The following is a 17,287-nucleotide window of genomic DNA, read 5'->3' as shown; positions in this document are numbered from 1 at the left end:
AGTGAATTTTGGTTAATGTTCTAATGGGCAAGTGCTGTCTCGCAGCCCCGTATTTCCCTATGGAAGCTCTAGGGCTACGTTTCAATCCGTAATTCTGTAACCGCCCATTTAGCTCCGATCCTCAAAGCGATTTGTCACACGGCACCCAGGTATTGGGTTTGCAGAAAAGCCAATAATGTATACGGCTCACAGCATTGCGTAATTCAACCAAATTTCTCGGACACCAGCTCTTCTTAACTAGTGAGAAATCCCCTATTTCACATTATGTGCTTCCTTAGATAATATAAGCCCTCAATATCATGAGATATGCTGTTCCCCTAAGCTGTTCAGCCTATTGCTGAATCACTTAAAGCTTACGCACGCTCCTCGGGAATTTAGAAGAGACACGATTCTCGCCAGCAGAAAATGGCGGTAAAATTGGGACAGCTCATTGCAACAAACAGTTCTTGCCTTTTTATCGTCCATTCATGGCTCGTGTATTTCGGTTTTTTTTAAAAAATGAAGTCCTCACGTTGCGAAACGCTGGGTCCATTCTGCCGATTGGCTGAGTGCCGATCAAGAACCAGGCGCTTCCATCGGTTTATATTCGATTGAACCAGATAAATGTCCATATGTTGATTTGCGAGAACATATTAGAGCTGAAAGATAGGTCAAAAAGAGTACTTTGCAGGACCCCACATGCTCGGAGCCTCATTCACTTCATCTCTGCATGCATCTTCCCTTGGTCTTTGTGAGAAAGCCAGATTTGTTTTGCTCGTAAGTAACTTCTGATGAATAAATGAGCTTGGCGTTAAAATTTTAAAAGGTTCGCACCTCACAGAGCAGCAGCTGCTGGCTGTGGCTCCCTCCCTCTGGAGTAAGTTCTGCCTCTCTGTTCGTGTCTGTATCGAGCCTCCTTCCGCGTCCCGCATGCCTGCTTGCCTTCGTCTTCCTTTCCTTGTGAATATCCGTTGCCTTTCGCTTTGTGTCGACAATGCCTCATACTGGTACCTCCGAAGCGAAATCGGGGGCCCCCCCGTCGGGGGCCCTCCCCGCGAGTGGGGGTTCCTTTGTGCGGCGTGACAAGCTAATGCGGATAGAGGAGGATGTTCAGCGGCTGTGGGACAAAACGCGCCCGTACGAGGTTGACGTGTGCTCACTGAGGCGTCCTCGCTTTGTGGATTCTGAGCCTTGCAATGGCTCCTCCGTGAAGAACAAGTTCTTTTGCTCGTTTCCTTACCCGTATATGAATGGCCTGCTGCATCTCGGGCATGGTTTTACCCTCTGCAAGGCGGAGTTTCTGGCTCGATACTACCGCCTGAGAGGAAAGAACGTTCTGTGGCCTTTCGCGCTCCACTGCACGGGGATGCCCATCTTGGCATGCGCCGACCGGCTGAAGAGGGAAATTGAAGCAAAGAAGAAGGAGCATGAGCTGCAGGAAGACAAAAAGGAAGACCAGCAGGTTCGGTAGCTCCACGTTTGCAAGGCTTACTTCTTTGCAGGACTCGCTAGTGCAGTTATTGGCGCTGACTTGCACGCCACGAGAGCCAACTTTAGCAGCAGGTAAAGCTATTTGCTACACACGCCACACGCTTTCGGGTGTATGGAGCTATGCGTACTGCCTAGGAGGAAGGTGGATCGTCTGATCCCACGAAGTTCAGCAGTGCCAAGTCCAAATTGGTGGCCAAAACGGGGGGTTTGGTGAGGCCTTCGACAAGCCTCTACACCTCGAAGATTAACCACTCTCTTCGTCGTACAGAAGTTCTAGAGCGTCCTGTTCTTATGCAGCATCAGCGAGCAAAATGTTTTTCTGGCTTGGGATTTATAGATTTTCCTTGTGAGGTGTGCATTTCCTTGCCCGCAGAAGAGCCAGTGGGAGATTATGGCTGCCTTGGGGGTTCCTCAGGATGAAATTGCACGCTTCGCAGATGCCAATTACTGGCTCGACTATTTTCCCCCAAGGTAACTGCTGAGTGTAGAATTCAAAGACTAGCGCGTGTGGCTCAGCGCCGACGAGTGTTGATTGTTGCCAACCTAGGAGTAGGTCATGAGGTGCGTTCACCATAGTATCTGTAGGGGCCCATGTATGTATGGACTATGGGGTTTATTTAAGAGATGTCTTGCGCAGGTGCAAGAAAAACTTGATACGCCTGGGTGTCGCAGTAGATTGGCGTCGTTCCTTCATCACGACAGACAGAAATCCTTTCTACTCGGCCTTTGTTCGCTGGCAGTTCATGAAACTCATGGTCAGTCGCGCATCCACGCCAGACTCTTCACGAAGGACGAGGATCCATTCTCTGACGCTAACATTCTGTTGATCCACTCCCTGTTCAGCCCTTTTCCCAGAGTGTATAGCGCCGCATGTCGCTGGCGTTTTCGGGGGCTTTCGTGAAGAGAGTGCTTCCCTCTGCGTGCCCCCTCGCCTCCCCGCCATTATGTACCTCTCTTCGTTTGTTTTTGTTCTTCCATCTTACAGCTGATCATGTTTCTGAGAATCTGTCTCTGCCCTCTTCTGCCTTCTCCGTGTGGCTGGCTACGTCTTACCCTGTATGTCACAATGTTCATCTTTTTTCCCTGCCCTTGTGGCATTTCCTTCTCAACTTTTAAAATTCTACAGGCGGCGGGGAAAATTTCATTCGGAACCAGGCCAACAGTGATTAGCCGTCGCGAGCTACAGGCCTGTGCAGACCACGATAGGCTCAGTGGAGAGGGCATCGGTCCTCAGGAGTATACGTTGATAAAGATGCGCATTAAGACTGAGCAAATGGATGCTTCACATGCCCCCCATGCTGAGTTCAAAGCGGCCTGGGAGAAGCACAGTAGCACCAATGAGGGGCAGAGCAGGCAAATCTTCCTTGTGGCAGCGACGTTGAGGCCCGAAACCATGTATGGACAGACGAACTGCTATGTTCTTCCCGAAGGAGAGTAAGTTGTGCTGTTGCTGGTACTGCAGAGCGTGCTCCTGTGCTTGCTTGGAAATGCTGTGGCTGCTGTTGCCGCTGGCCGCGCAGCCTGCGCGTGCAATGTGCGCCATCAGTGCCCCTCCTCTCACCCCCAAGCCGTCAAAATCAACATTTTCCCTAGCGGACGTCTCGGGGTTTGCTTGTATGGGCAGGTATGGCGTATACTTGGCGTTTGAAAAGTCTAGAGTGTCTGCCACGGCGGAGCAGCAGCAGGAGCAGCGACAGCAGCCAACGCTACAGGAGAAGCTCGCAGCAGCAGCGGCGGCCTCAAAGGCTGCGGATACTCTCGAGCACATAATGACGCGCGAGGAGGCCCTTGCGGCTTGCAATGTGGCTTTCATCTGCTCCCACAGATCCGCACTCAACATGGCATACCAGGTCCTACAGCGTAGATCTTCTCGAGAACTACCTTTCAAGCTTCCCTGATGCGATTCCCCCCCCTTCCCCTCAGTCATATCACTGTTCGGCGTGCCCTTAAGGCGCACAGAGGCTTGTAGCTTCAGCCCTACGTTTTGCGGAACGAAATTATGTGTGTTTAGGGTTTGATGCCACTGGAGGCTTCCGGCGGAGCAGATGAGCTGCCAACACCACACTGCCTACACCGGGTGTCTGGACAGGCTCTGTTGGGCCTGCCTCTTGCTGCCCCTCTGGCTTCTTACGACACGGTCTTCGCGTTGCCTATGCAAACCATTTCTCTTGAAAAAGGTCGGACAGCCCTCCACAGCAAGTAGCTCAGGGAGCGAACACGGCAGTGGCATTTCTTTCGTCTGCTTGGCTCTTGTACTACACGGGAGTGTATCTACATACCCGAACATTAGTACACATGTATACATGCACACAGAACGAGGGAGGGAGGCAGTGATTGTAGAGCTTTAGAGGCCCCTCTAATTGTCTTGTGTGATGGCGGACTACTAGTCAAGCGCCTCTCCTGCCCTTGGGTGTCCATGATGTCTGCCTTCATCTGCGGCTTGGGGCCTGAAAGTTTCACTGTGTGTATGTTGCTAATTTGTCAGGTACCGGCGTCGTCACGAGCGTGCCTACGGATTCTCCGGATGATTTCACGACTCTGGAGTACATCCGAAGCAAGATCGAATACTTCAACAAGTTGTATGGGATCAAGGAGGAATGGGTGCTGCCTTTCCAGCCTGTTGAGATCATTGAGGTGCCTGGGTAAGTTGAGAACATTTCTGCTTCCTGGCAGAGAGGGGCAACCAAACGCAGGAAGGGGTGTCACAGTGTAGGGGGAGAACACGGGGGAACCAGAGAGCCCAGTGGGGGGCCTAGGAGGGAGCTAAAGCGTTAGTGGCTAGCCAGAGAACGACGTCAATGGACGCCGCAACATTATTTGGAGGTATTACTCTCTAGCTGGGGTTTGGGATTTAGGGGACCAGGTGTTGCGGAGTTCGCAGCAACCGCTATTCTAAAACGCGGCGAAGCTTGCCACAGCCCCTTTCTGCTTAGTGTATTTGGCTCTCTGTGCATCTTTCGGAGGCTTTATTCGTCCGTCCTTCTGCAGTAAAGCCTGATCTTCTGTGATCCTGTGTCTGGAAGCGTGCTTTCTGTGGTTTGCATGCCTCTTTGCCATCCCGCTGAGGGTCTGGGGGGGGTTGGGGGGTGCCGCTTGCATCGACATGCCTTCTTATTTTATCCGTTCTTGGTGTGCGTGCCGCTGGTGGAAGCCTTCATCTGCACTATGTGCTTCCTCTGGTTTTTTTTTGTGGAGAAGGTGGCGTGTTGTGCGTGTTCGTTTGGGGGGATGATGCTGCAGACTTGGTCGGCAGGCGGCGCCTACGCTGTGCGCGCAACTCGGGGTGTCTGGGCCTAAGGACACGCAGCGACTGCAGCAGGCTAAGGAGGAGGCTTACCGCAGGGGGTTCTATGAGGGTGTGATGACGGTTGGGCCTTTCGCTGGCCGAAAGGTGCAGGAGGCTAAGGCCTTGGTGCGGGAGCAGCTGCTCCAAGAGGGGTCTGCGTGCGTGTATTATGAGCCAGAGAAAAAGGTCGTGGCTAGGAGCGGCGACGAGTGCGTCGTAGGGCTCCTACCGCAGTGGTTCATAAGTTACGGGGAGGCAGAATGGAGACAACAGGTGGAAGACTACATCTCTGGGGAGGACTTCAGCGCGTTTAGCCCCCAGGCGCAACATCAATTCGCGTTTGTCCTTTCGTGGCTCAAAGAATGGGCCTGCAGCAGGAGCTATGGACTTGGCACGTTTCTTCCATGGACCGTCAACACGGATAACCCTGTCCTTATCGAAAGTCTCAGCGACTCTACCATTTATATGGCGTACTACACGGTTGCGTACCTTATCCAGGTACCAGCCTGAAATCCTTAGCCCCCACCATCTATGACGCCCTCTATTAGCTGGTGTAAACTGACTGAATCGGTGCATTGTCTATCCTTAGGGCGGAGACATGTACGGGCAAAGCGTTGGGCCTCTAGGCCTGAAACCAGAAGACCTTACAGAAGCCTTCTTCGACTACATTTTCCTCCTCAGCGACACGCCTCCAGAAGGCTCGGCTGTCTCGGTCGATAACCTCAACGTCCGCGGCAGGATGTCTGGCTGTTGCTGTGGTCACGGAAGTGCTATTTTTGTTGTCTAGGGTGCTGCTTAGGGTTGCATGGCGAGCTGTAGAGGTGCTCTGTAGCGCTGCCCGTCGTTTGTTGTGCACATCTGTTGCGCGCTTGCTGCTCTTCTTTCTCTTCGATCCGTGCAAATGCAAGCTTCTCTTGAAAGGAGTCATGCACATTCAAGCGTCGGGTACTTTCTAGGGGCTCGCTCCTTTGCTTATCGGGGACACCGTCTGGCCGCTTCTTGTCCGTGTTACTGTGAATTTCGCGGCTTTGCATTTTGGCCTGTGCAGCTACTGCGCTCGGAGTTCGCGTACTGGTATCCCTTGGACTTGCGTGTTAGCGGCAAGGATCTAATTTTCAACCATCTTACTTTTTGTCTGTACTGCCATACAGCCGTGTGGCCCAAACAGCAAGAGCTCTGGCCGAGGTCAGTCCTGCGCGCGCCGACGGGCGATTTGCACCTTTGGTGCTGTGTGCTGCGGGTGCCGGCGGCAGTGGTCGTACTTCTTGTCTCCACATATGCGTTTCTTCCGGCCTCCTACCTTCATATGTGTGTGTGTCTCGCTTGCTGCCTTTTCCATGGCTATTGGGTGGGGTTTTCGGGCCCTTTGGCCTTTCGGTTCGGCTCTACACGCACGACTCAGGTGACACACACACGCACATGTGCATTTGAGCATACCATCGCTGCTCCCCAGCAGCTTCAAACCTGCTTCCCGGAACTGCTGTTTGCTCAGGGCGTTTGCCTGCAACGGCATGGTGCTGGTAGACTCGGAAAAGATGAGCAAAAGTACCGGAAACTTCTTAACAATTGAGGAATCTATTGAGAAATTTTCTGCAGACGCGACTAGAATCGCTTTTGCTGATGCAGGTAGAGTTCGACCCGTGGCGAAGTCTTCCTCAGCCCCTTTGTGTGATTGCGATTCCTCGTGCTTGCCGCCGTTTTTCTTGCCGCGTTCCTGCGGAGTTCTGCCGAGTCTTGCACTCTCTCTCTCGGGGGTGTCCTCCGGGTGTTTTGGGCTTCTTCTCTCCTTTTGTTTCAATGTATCCGCATGCATGCATGCATGGCCGCAGCAGCCTTTCGAGTTGTGGGGTTGTGGGATGCCCTTAGGAGACTCCTTGGATGACGCCAATTTCCAGCGGGAGACAGCCAATGCGGCCATCACCCGGCTTTATCTCCTCGAGGGCCTCGTTGCAGACTTTGTTGCCGGAAAGATAGAGCTGCGGGACGGTAAAGCGGCCTATACCCACGATGAGGATTCACAAGCCCATTTTTATCGCTTTTTGACGAAATAACAACTACTTCCTAATCATCCTCTTGTTATCCCTCTTGACCCCTCGTTATTCCTTGACTTCGCGTCTATTCGTTGCATCCCCCCTCAGAGAGTATGGGAGTGGAGGCGCCCTTTGAAGTGTTGTGTGTGGAGTCTGTGGCTCGGGAATCTTAGCTTGTGGGCCTAACATGTGTTCCGTGTGTGCTGCCGTTGTAGGCCCCCTGTCTGCCGCGGATGAGCTGTTTCAAAATGAAATCGGCCTGTGTGTGCAATCGGCAGCCGCGGCCTATGAAGCAATGCAGAATCGCGAGGCCCTCAAGGCTGCGTTCTACGAGCTGACAATTAAGCGCGACCAGTACAAGCAGCTTGTTGGCGATGAAAAAATGCATCGCGATATGCTCAGGATGTGGATCGGTAAGGGGCTGGGGTTGAAAGGCGTCTAATGGCACGAATGGTGCAGAGAGCGTTTCCAGAGTCTGTGCGTCTGAGGCTGCCACCGAGTCCACCGCGTATCTGTCACGCCTGTTAGACACAGCTGTTTTTGCTGTGGCTTTGGGGACGCACGTGTTTTGCAGAGGCGCAAGCCATAACGCTCTGCCCGATCGCTCCCCACATTTGCGAGTATTTGTGGAGTTGCCTCCTGAAGAAGGAGAACCTCGTCGTCGACGCCGCGTGGCCTCAACTCACCTACGACTCCGCCCTCCACAGGTACGCCATACAGCTCAGCGTATGCGCATGGCGGACGCCGTGAGCCACGCGGCATAGGGGGCCCTTGACTTGATGAGGAGCGTGGAAGACTCGCAGGCTGGCTGAGTGCCTCGTCAGACTTCGGGATGCTAGACTTTCGGCTTTGTGATTTAGGAAGTTTACTCTGCTGCTATCGTGCGTCGAGGAATTCCGGCGGGCCAAGGAGAAGGCGCTACAAGCAGCAGCGGGCGGGAAGAAGAAGGGCAAGCAACAGCAGCAACAGCAACAGCAACCGCAGCAACAACTGACTCACGGCGTAGCATATATTGCACAGTAAGAGGGCGCACTCAAAGCCTCTGGCCTATCGCAGTCGTTTGCGTAGACTGGCCGGCGCATGCGCTTTTTCGGGGGAATGGTGGTAGGCCTGCTGCCGTCTGCTTGATGAGCATGGTGGATCAACTGGCGCGCTGATTTGGGGACTGTGTTCACATCGCCTGTGGCTGCACTGCAGTCCCCTTGCCGTTTCCCACTCTCTCGTTTGCCGCATCTGCTGTGCCTGTTTCGATAGGGAGTACGGCCCCCTGCAGCAGCGCGTGCTGTCCGTGTTGCAGCGAGTGCCTTTAGTCCAAGGGCTTCAAGGGCAGGTGGAGGCTCCCAGCGACTTCATGCAGATTGTGAAGGACGCACCAGAGCTGGAGGACTTGGACAAGAACCAGAAGAAAGAGGCCCTCGCGTTTGCCTCCTATCAAATGCGGGTTTGTGAACATATTACATCCCTGAATCCAAGGATCCCCCGAAGGCAACTGCCGCGGCACCATGCCAACGACTTTGCAGCAACTCCGAGCAGGGCACGCACGGGGTGCTTCACGCCTAGGGAGCTGGCACCAGGCTTCCATTTTGCGGCTTGTTTTGGGGATGTATGCTTTTTTCAGGATGAGCTCAAGGCCTGCGGGCGATCAGCTCTAGAGTTACGTTTACCGTTCAGCGAGAAAGCGCTTTTAGAAGCGCATCGCCGCTTCCTTGAGGTTTCTCTAGAGCTCACTTGTCAGTTGCCACAGTCCTTCCTCGTATACAGTCAGAACGTGGGCTTAAAGCAGGCTTGAAGTAAAGCGGAGAGCTCAGTGTAACTCCTACGATCTTAGATGTGCAGAGGGCAGCGTGTGGGCTGTGTTCCGCTGTAGCCTTGTGCTTTTGCCCGTTATGCGCCGAGCTCACTTTATGGTGTACCTGTCATGCTTTGTGCCTGTATTTCTTGTTATTGCGTTCCGACATCTGAGCGGTCCTTTCGGATACTGCCATGTCCCTGTGTTTTGTGTCCAGCACTAGAATTCCGGAGCAGCGACGACCCAAGCCCCTTGGATTCTACTAACTGCCGTACCCTTGCTAAGCCGGGCAAACCGTCAATCTTCTTCACATCTGTATAAAGGCGTGCTCCCCCTCCGTAGAGCTCTCCAGGAGTAGGAGAGGCACCAGGGAGGGAGGCTTTTTACATTTTCGGGTGGGCCTGTAGGTAGAGGGAAGCCTGAGACTGCGGGGTCGACACAGCCGTTTGGAGCTTAGGCCTCGTGAATCGCATCACGCGTGCAAGCTACTTGCCTCTATGCATCTAGGGTTTAGACCGCAGTTGCTTGAACCGCAGAATTTCACAGTTCAAGCTTAAGCGCGTTCTAGGGGGGCCTGCCAGTTCCCACGCCAGCCTTCCTGGCGTCTCCTGCCTGTGGCTATGGGCTTCGGACAAGGACTAACACTATACTACTTAGGCCGAAGGCAGAAAGAAACCAAAAGACTTGTTTCTAAGGGCTCTTGAGGCCTATTTTTGCAGACGTCTACAGAGTACGCATTTGCAAAAGCAGTTGCACCAGTAGCATTTTTAGCAACACAGCATACTGTGGAAGTGGCTACACGTGCATTATTGGAGCCAAGATGTTGTTGCTACAGCAGCAGCAGTTGGGAAAGGCTGGCGCGTTGCGCGGTAGTGCTCTACCATGCGTCGGGTGCCTCCCCAGCCTCTACATGTACCCCAGTTGCTGCCCCATCTGTGTGCATCCTACGGATTTGCTGGTGTCGCTGCGGTCCACCATCACCCGTAGAATGAGACGCAGCGGCACCAGTTGAAGCAGCAGCAGCATCAGCAGCAGTTGAACGACGCGGGCCGGCGCTGCGGCGTGGAGCTGTAGGTACACCGAGGGCAGTTGCCCGGTGGACCTGTAGTGCAGCAGCTGTTGCCGCTGCAATTGCACCTTCGTTTTTTTGAAATGCATCGGCAAGGGACTTGCGTGCGGCTGCGACTGCAGTCGCAGCTGCAGCCGCCACTGCAGCCTCTGGATCTTGCTCGGTGATGGCAAGCGACATCCTGGCAAGGGAAACAGCGGCAGCAGCTGCTACCGCTGCTTCCTCGTGCTGCTGCAAAGTTGCTCTAGACCCTCTTGGTGCACCTGCTGTTGAGGTGGACCGCACTCTGGGGATGCGCTGTAGCATAAGTTCCTCCTGCCGTAGCAGCAGAAGCTGTTGCTGCTCTAGTTGCTCCTGCTGCAGCAAATTGAGCTGGTGCTGCAACAGCTGGTGCTGCACAGAGATCCTTTGGGTCGGCCGGCGGCCTTCTCGCACTGCTGCAGCATCCTCTGCATCGGCAGCAGCGAGCGCATCGGCAGCAACGTCAGCAAAGCTCTTGGCAGCGGCAGCATGGCTTCCCGGCCCAAGAACCAATGCTTGGTAGCGGAGGCCGTAAGCCGCAGCAGCAGAAGTGCAGTAAGAAGCAAGAGAAAAAATGGATAAACCGAGTTGCGCAGCAGCAACCGTAAGCTCCTCCTGCAGTAGCAGGTACTCCTCTTCTGTTGCTGCTGAGGAGAGACGGTCTACTGCAGTAAGCTGTGCCTTGGTGGCTTTCACATGATACACCGCAAACACGACCCACAACAGCTGCTCTGCAGCCATCAGCAACGCGAATGCCACATACACTCCAGCCGAACGCCAGTCTGCAGCAAGAACACGAACACCAGCAAAAAGAGCAACAGGAAACGAATCAAAAAGAAAGGCGGCAACTTTCATGTGCAGCGCACCAACAGAATGCCAAACGTGTGCAACAGAGGGGCGACCGCTGTGAAGGTGTGTAAACGCGCAATAGCCAGCAGCAACAACCAGTACGTCTACGGTATAGCAGCAGCAGCAGCTGCAGCATAAGACCTCTCTTGAAAGCTGCAGAAGCTCCAAAGTAGGCAATGACTGCGGCACAGACGACCTCAAGGAAGGCGGCAACGTAGTCGACGAGGCTTTCAGCGGCAACAATGGCCAGCACAAACAGGATGAAGGAGACACCAAAGCTCCAGATGGACAGCCCTAAGGATACGCGACCAGCTGCACGCAAGCGGGACGGCTCACGTACCCAGGCCTTTGGGAGAGGCAGCGACAGAAACGCTGCCGCTGCTGCAGTTCGCGCAGCAGAGGAGTCTCTGGGTACCATCAACCCGGTGGAATTTGCTGTGGCTTGTGGCGGTGCCTCCTGCGCAGGAGATAACGCCTCAGACGTTGCCGGGGGAGTGCATGACGAATGCAGAGAATCCTGATGGGACGCTCCCCTGAGGCTCTCAAGACGGTGCGGCAGCGCCATTGACAAGGAGCAAGCCCGCACATGCACGGCTACACCGCCCGCCTAATTCATTGCCCTCACCCAATAACCGGTGACCAGGAGAGGCGGAGCGAAGGAATAATGAGCAGAGTTACGGAGGAGTTCTAGCTTAGGGCCAACTCGGCTATGCTAAAGGCGCCTGGGAGCAGTCGCTTGCACTTAAATCCCATAATGGCAGCCTCCATTCCAAGTAGATACCCACTTAAACCCTTGGACATAGCTCCTAAATTCCAAAAAGTAGACCAACAACCGTGCATTACACATGTGCAAGCCCGCACGAAGTTCTCCCAGGCTGACCCCGGCTGCAGGCTTCCACGTCAAAACCCCAAACATTCGAGACAAACCCTGTAAGAATGCAGGATTCGCTTTCCTTATGTTAAAGTGAACTGGAAACTGCTCAGCTTTGCCCTTCATCCTCCGTGCTGAGCGCCTTATCGAAGCCCCTGCACCCGACGACAGCGGAGGTGACCTTCGACAACCAATTCCCGAGCCTTGGACTCTAGCGCCTAACTCTACGCTTTCTTATTGAAATATGCTACGTTATCTCTGAACACACTTGTTGCAATGTGTTTTCCACTATCTAAACCCCTGGACCCCAACCCTTCGATCTCAATCGGCCGCCACACCTCTAGCCCTAAAGCCTTGGCAAAACTTTGGCTTCCAATTCATACGCGCGTTCTCCCTCCATTTGAGGTTCTCTGCGGCGTGTCACCTGAAAGTGTGCCTCACCATTACACCCCCTAACCCCCACTCCCTACCCCGCAAGTTCCACAAAGCAATTTCTGCCGGGACCAAACCTCAAGGGGCGCTCTGAGCCGCCACAGAGCTCTGGCGCGTCATTCAGGTGAAGACAGGAGGCACTCAGAGGGCCTCCCGTAGGCCTTCCTCTTTGAATGTGAGGTCTAGGACCCTACTGTTTGATCCGCGTGCAAGTGCACTCGAAGACGAGATCCGCATTGGGTGGGATGGAGGGAGGTGCCCCCCGTTTGCCATAGGCAAGGGTACTCGGTATAGTGATCTTTCGTGTTTCCCCCTCTCTGCACCCCATAAGGCCCAACTCGAGGCCCTTAATGACTTCACCGGTTCCCGCGCAAAAGGTGAGCTTGCCCTTGTCAAAGCCCCTCTTTGTCTTGAGCAAATAGCCCCTATACTGAATTGTAATGTTACAGCCCTTAGAGCACCGAAGTCCCTTTGTACTCCCACTTGCGCGCACTACCGTATACTCCACCCCGCTGGGCAGCCGGTAAATGTCACCAGCGCGCACGACCTCACTCTCTTCCTGCTGCCGCTGCTGGGAAAGAGGGGGGGGCTTCTGCTGTGGCCCTGAGGCTTTGTAGCCTAGCAGTTGGTCTGCAAGGGAAGGCGTCTTTGCGGTCTCTGGGGAAAGCTGCAACAAGGGAGCCTCCTGCTGCTGCTGTTGCTTTTGTTGCTTGTGTTTTCTGTACGCCTCTTGGTCGACAAGGGCGGGGGCTTCGTCTGGATCTGTTTCTATCCTTCTCTTTTTCGCGTGCAAATGCTCCTCCCTGCTGGTGCAGTTGGCTGTCTCATCGTGGCAGCAACTGCAGCCGCCCCTCCTGTGAGGCACAAGCGTTCCGGCAAGTTGAAGACTCCAGCCCCCCGGACTGCCTGGCGTCTCCACCCAGAATTCCACGTCTTCCTGAAAGGGCAGCGCATTCGAGGACGGAGGGACTGTTGATGTCGAGGGGTTAGGCTACCTCAACGTGTTTAATGAGGGCATGTGGCACACACATAGCCACACAGAGACACCTGTACAGAGCTTCACAGAATACGGGGGAAGTGCCCAACTCAACCGCAGGAGAGCAAGCAGAAGCATCCACATCAAGCTCTCTGACACCCGGACGGAACGAGCGAAAGCGAGCACTGAATGGCAAAAAATACCATGCATTCAGAGCTGCGTGAAACACTAGGACCATACCACACTGGCGATGAGGCAAACGGGCACACGTACAGGCTTGCAAGCTCGCCCCCCCTGCTCCTCGGCATGAGCAGCAGTGCACCCCTGGAAGCAAGGGGTGACCAGAAGCAGCGACAGCGGCAGAAATCACCAAGACCAAACAAAAAATAGCGTATTTGGCGGAAAAACACATTCGGGCAGCAACTCGCGCAAGCCTACCGTGACGAGAATCTTCAGCTGCTGCCTGAATTCTCCAATCTTGGCGATGGGAGCCCTCGCCCCTTTGCGCGTTTGCATCATCAGCACCCATGAGGGCCCCTTTTGAGAATGCTGCTGCTTAGGCTGTTGCTTCTTACTCTGCAGCGCTTGCTTGTTGTGCTGCTGGTAGAGAGGACTCAGCGGCACTGCTAAAGCAAGGTGAAGCTCCCCGTCCTCTGATTTGTAGCGAAGGCGGGGGCCACCTGGAATAAGCACTCCACCTGCAGCAACGTGGGGAGCACAAAAAGCGCAGCAGGGAGACTCCTAACGCCAGTGGCAGCAGCTGCTACGGGCATATATATGTATATACACAGGTATCACTTCCTGCGCAACTACACAGAGCCTCTGCAGGGAGAAAAGACCAGTGGCTCCTGCCGCAAAAACGGAGTGTCTTACCCCAGAATGCCATTGCTGCGCAGAGTGCCAAGGAAAAAAGAGGCTTTGCGCTCTTAAATTGGGGACTCTGTGGAGAGGATCTGCGCGCGAGGCGGAGCTGCCCCTTCCAAGGCGGCCAGAGGCGCGTTTTTGCATTAAAAAATCGGTGCTTCCAGACGCAGATCTTCAATTAAAGAACTAAGGCGCCGGTTTAAAGCTAGGAATCCCGGTTTAAGGCTTTGGAGGCGACCGTCATGCGCCACCATCTGCGCGAAGGAGGGCCTCTTGTTGTAGGCAATCGGCGCGCATGCGGCTGCGGCTGCCCTTGGGCATCGCGTGCGCCTTCCTGCCCCTGGCTTCTTAGCCGCAACTTTTTGACATGCTCCGAAAAAGCTTTCCAGTCCTCTCGTATTCACGCTTCGGAATGCTCGTACCGCTAACGCTGCTGCAGCACTTCACCACTCGCAGGGGGTCTCACACTGCCCGTCGACAGAAGAGGGGGGTGGGCGCCTTCTGGCGGCGTTGGCTGCCTCCTCAGCCGCAGAACGGAGAGCAGTCCAGCAACACTCGTAGCTTTCGCATGCACTAAACGCTGTAAATACAGCCGCTTCCCCCTCCGCCACCTGCTGCCGCTTCGAAGCTCCCACTTGCTGTGCCGCCTCTGCGCCACTGTTCCTCAGTACACAGAGGCTGCTGCCGATTTTCCCACAAGACGCAGCCGCCAATGCGCTCTGCAGCCACAGCAGCGGGCTGTGTAGCTGCTGCTTCTGCTGCTTCTGCTGGTCCCGGCTGCGGCAGCGCTGCTGCTGCTGCTGCTGCTGCTGCTGCTGCTCGGCTGCCTGGGGCAGTGCGCAGCGCGCTGGATACACAGACGCATCGGGGATCAACAGCAGCAGCGGCAGCACTCTTCTTGCGCAGCAGGCACAGTGGCTGCCTCGGAAATGCAGGCCGTGGACTGCACTTTCTTCAGTTTGGTATGCAGGCACAAGTTGCCTCTCGCAGTGGCAACAGATTTGCTCTCTGCCCTCTGACTACTGCAGCAGCGCAGGCTGAGCAACAGCAGCAGCTAGCGACTGCAGGACCTGCACTCAGCAGCGAAGCTGAAGACGATTTAACCCAACCCGCGAATTCCAGGCTCCAGAAATCGCAGCAACAACAACAGCCGCAGGAGCAAGAGCAACAACAACAGCGGCAGGAGCAAGAGCAACAACAACAGCGGCAGGAGCAAGAACAGCAGCAAGACTATATTGGTGACGCTGAGGACGAGGTATTGACTCCAGAGCAGCGCGAAGAAAAGGAACGCCTCATTCATATTCTCGCAAAGAAGCTCGCTGGGCCCCTTGCTGATGAACATGGCAACGTTCCCACTGGTATGATCTTTAGGCACTAAGCGTCATAGTCGTATCTCTAGTTGCAACCAGTCCTTACAGCCACGTATGCAGAGAGGGAAGTGTGCAATGAGACTGCACAAATCGGCAATTTTTGTGACTTACAGGCTCTGCACGGCCCATTGCCATCGAAGTGGATGGGCCCTCGCACTTTTATAGCAGCAGCTGTAAATACACTGCCTACACGAAATTGAAACACCGCCTACTCACGCGGATGGGATATAAAGTTCTCCATGTGCCTTACTTTGAATGGAGGAAACTCAGGTAAACCCTGTGCATGACACATGAACGCCTCTTTTTTTGGCAGTTTTGTTCCCCTCACAAATTCGCTGGGCGGTGCCTTTCGCGATGCTCTTGTTTGTTTTGCTCGAAACGCAAGTCTCCTATTCCCTAGAGGCTGCCCCTCATGCGTCCTTCTATTCATGATGCACAGTTGAGAGCTTGTTTGCTCGGGGTGGCTGCAGAGGGCAAAGGGAAAGGGAGGAGTATATGCGGAAGAAACTGATGGAGGAGCCATCCGAATGGCTTGACCCCGAAGACGAGGCCTTTTACAACCAAAGGATGGGGGTGAGCGCTCCTCTAGCTTGAGACTTGGGGTATAGGGTTTGCAACACACGCAATGCGGCAAGCCGAGGCTATAGCGTTGAACTTTCTGGTGGCTAGAACTACGCTTCAAGAGGCAGGATTCCTATCTTCGTGCTTGCGCTGTTGCACAGCTGCTGAAACAGCAGTATCAACAGGAGCTGCACAGGCATGCTTCCAAAAAGGCCTTCAAGCAGCAAACCCCCCAAGAACCTCCCGAGCAACATCAACCAACGCTTGATGAACATTCTGAACAACGAGGCCAGCATGAGCAGCAGCCACAGTCGCAGCAACAACAACCGCAACAGTGGCAGCAGCAGCCACAGCAACAGTGGCAGCAGCAGCCACAGCAACAACAGCCACAACAGTGGCAACAGCAGCTACAACCGCAACAGTGGCAGCAGCAGCCGCAGCCACAGCGACAGTGGCAGCAGCAGCAGCAGCCACAGCAACAGTGGCAGCAGCAACAATGGCAACAGCGACAACAGCCACAGCAACAGTGGCAACAGCAACAACAGCCACAGTGGCAACAGCAACAACAGCCACAGCAACAGTGGCAGCAGCAACAGCAGCCACAGCAACAGTGGCAACAGCAACAACAGCCACAGCAACAGTGGCAACAGCAACTGCAGCCACAGCAACAGTGGCAACAGCAACAACAGCCACAGCAACAGTGGCAACAGCAACAGCAGCCACAGCAACAGTGGCAACAGCAACAGCAGCCACAGTGGCAACAGCAACAGCAGTCTCTGTGGCGTCAGCAAAGTGGAGCAAGGCTCCCCCAACGACCTTCCCAGCAGCAGCCACTGCAGGAGCAGTCGCAGCTGAGTGTAGAGACTGCACAGCAGAAGAAGATTTTAGCTGCAGAACCGCAGGAGCAGCACCGTGCGACGAGCGAGGCGGTTTTGGAGGGGCCTCCAGCTCGAAGTTCGTAATTCTCCCACGTAAAACTCAGAGGGACGGCTTTGAAACTCTGGTCTCTCGCTGCTGATTGGCAGCGAGAATCACCCCGTCTGGTATATGTATATACACATGCGTATATTTATGTATGTATGCAACAGACGGAGCAGCCATGCGTGTGTGGCCGCTGCTGGAGCAGAAGGGGCAGGGCGAGCCGTTGCGGGGTGTATGGCCGGTTGTGTTGGCACATTATAATTAACTGTCAAGGCTTTGCCTTGCGTAAATCGGGGATGAAAAGAGGCGAAAAGGGCCTTTTCATTAGGGGCGCCCTCCAAACTTGGCTTGACGAAACGCCTCGTGCCTTGTACGACTCAGTCGCAGCGAAGTAGTTTGAGGACTGAAGGCAGCGGGAAGTCTGCGTATCTGCTGCCTTTGGAGCATCTTTAGAGTAATTTAGGATTTCGCCGTAGGTTCGAAGGGGGGAGATGAAGTGAGAGTTCGGCGGTTCCTACCCTGAGCACCGTGTGCTCGAAGACTCCGCGCGCGAAGGCGGGGGCCTGCTTAGCGCCTAAAGTAAGGTTTGGAATGCCTATAGATTGGGAATCGCCGCAAAAGGGCATTAAGTCGCACCTGAGAGTGTGCCTTCAAATAACAACTCAGCGGGGAGGCCTGTCGAGGGGGACGGCAGCAACGATTCGCGCAGGCATCGAAGGTGTTACACAGACACTGGCGGCACAGCAGGGCCGCTGCTCTGCCCGTAGGATGGAGGAGG

The 17,287-nt window shown here is 54.6% G+C and overlaps 3 protein-coding genes across 3 annotated transcripts; 2 read left to right on the top strand and 1 right to left on the bottom strand.

Annotated features, from left to right (window-relative positions):
- Positions 1-973: 973 nt before the first annotated feature.
- On the top strand, positions 974-8,896 carry LOC34619163 (leucine--tRNA ligase, cytoplasmic). Its single transcript, XM_026336462.1, has 19 exons — positions 974-1,441; positions 1,606-1,680; positions 1,844-1,941; positions 2,108-2,225; positions 2,597-2,904; positions 3,095-3,320; positions 3,482-3,647; positions 3,956-4,112; positions 4,711-5,236; positions 5,346-5,483; positions 5,805-5,941; positions 6,249-6,382; positions 6,623-6,742; positions 7,002-7,199; positions 7,361-7,493; positions 7,647-7,805; positions 8,041-8,227; positions 8,405-8,516; positions 8,793-8,896. The coding sequence occupies exons 1-19, from the start codon at positions 974-976 to the stop codon at positions 8,894-8,896; spliced, it is 3,564 nt and encodes a 1,187-aa protein (XP_026192247.1).
- A 556-nt stretch (positions 8,897-9,452) lies between these two features.
- On the bottom strand, positions 9,453-13,679 carry LOC34619162. The gene is made up of 6 exons (XM_026336460.1): positions 13,667-13,679; positions 13,232-13,491; positions 12,012-12,754; positions 11,637-11,754; positions 10,656-10,893; positions 9,453-10,447 (listed from the first exon to the last, which is right to left on the bottom strand). Exons 1-6 carry the CDS (start codon positions 13,677-13,679, stop codon positions 9,453-9,455), a joined length of 2,367 nt encoding a protein of 788 aa, XP_026192245.1.
- A 690-nt stretch (positions 13,680-14,369) lies between these two features.
- LOC113147106 (putative mediator of RNA polymerase II transcription subunit 26) lies at positions 14,370-16,770 on the top strand. Its single transcript, XM_026336459.1, has 8 exons — positions 14,370-14,420; positions 14,628-15,015; positions 15,141-15,297; positions 15,498-15,600; positions 15,750-15,788; positions 15,957-16,295; positions 16,391-16,542; positions 16,677-16,770. Exons 1-8 carry the CDS (start codon positions 14,370-14,372, stop codon positions 16,768-16,770), a joined length of 1,323 nt encoding a protein of 440 aa, XP_026192244.1.
- Positions 16,771-17,287: the final 517 nt, after the last annotated feature.

Source organism: Cyclospora cayetanensis, unplaced genomic scaffold (assembly GCF_002999335.1).
Source record: "Cyclospora cayetanensis isolate NF1_C8 unplaced genomic scaffold, CcayRef3 CcayRef3_contig_13, whole genome shotgun sequence".
NCBI classification, from domain to species: domain Eukaryota; phylum Apicomplexa; class Conoidasida; order Eucoccidiorida; family Eimeriidae; genus Cyclospora; species Cyclospora cayetanensis.
Note: the sequence above shows the minus strand (reverse complement) of the source record. Positions and strands in the feature narration are given on the sequence as shown.

Excerpts from the sequence above, each read along its gene's own strand:
- LOC113147106 (XM_026336459.1), top strand. The coding sequence starts at position 14,370 with ATGCGCTCTGCAGCCACAGCAGCGGGCTGTGTAGCTGCTGCTTCTGCT. Across the intron at positions 14,421-14,627 it reads TAGCTGCTGCTTCTGCTGCT|GCACAAGTTGCCTCTCGCAG; the intron begins TCTGCTGGTCCC and ends TTTGGTATGCAG. Across the intron at positions 15,601-15,749 it reads TTTACAACCAAAGGATGGGG|CTGCTGAAACAGCAGTATCA; the intron begins GTGAGCGCTCCT and ends GCTGTTGCACAG.
- LOC34619162 (XM_026336460.1), bottom strand. Across the intron at positions 12,755-13,231 it reads AGCTGAAGATTCTCGTCACG|GAAGACGTGGAATTCTGGGT; the intron begins GTAGGCTTGCGC and ends CTGCCCTTTCAG. Across the intron at positions 11,755-12,011 it reads ACTTGCACGCGGATCAAACA|CCAAAGTTTTGCCAAGGCTT; the intron begins GTAGGGTCCTAG and ends ATGAATTGGAAG.
- LOC34619163 (XM_026336462.1), top strand. The coding sequence starts at position 974 with ATGCCTCATACTGGTACCTCCGAAGCGAAATCGGGGGCCCCCCCGTCG. Across the intron at positions 1,942-2,107 it reads CTCGACTATTTTCCCCCAAG|GTGCAAGAAAAACTTGATAC; the intron begins GTAACTGCTGAG and ends TGTCTTGCGCAG. Across the intron at positions 4,113-4,710 it reads GAGATCATTGAGGTGCCTGG|ACTTGGTCGGCAGGCGGCGC; the intron begins GTAAGTTGAGAA and ends ATGATGCTGCAG.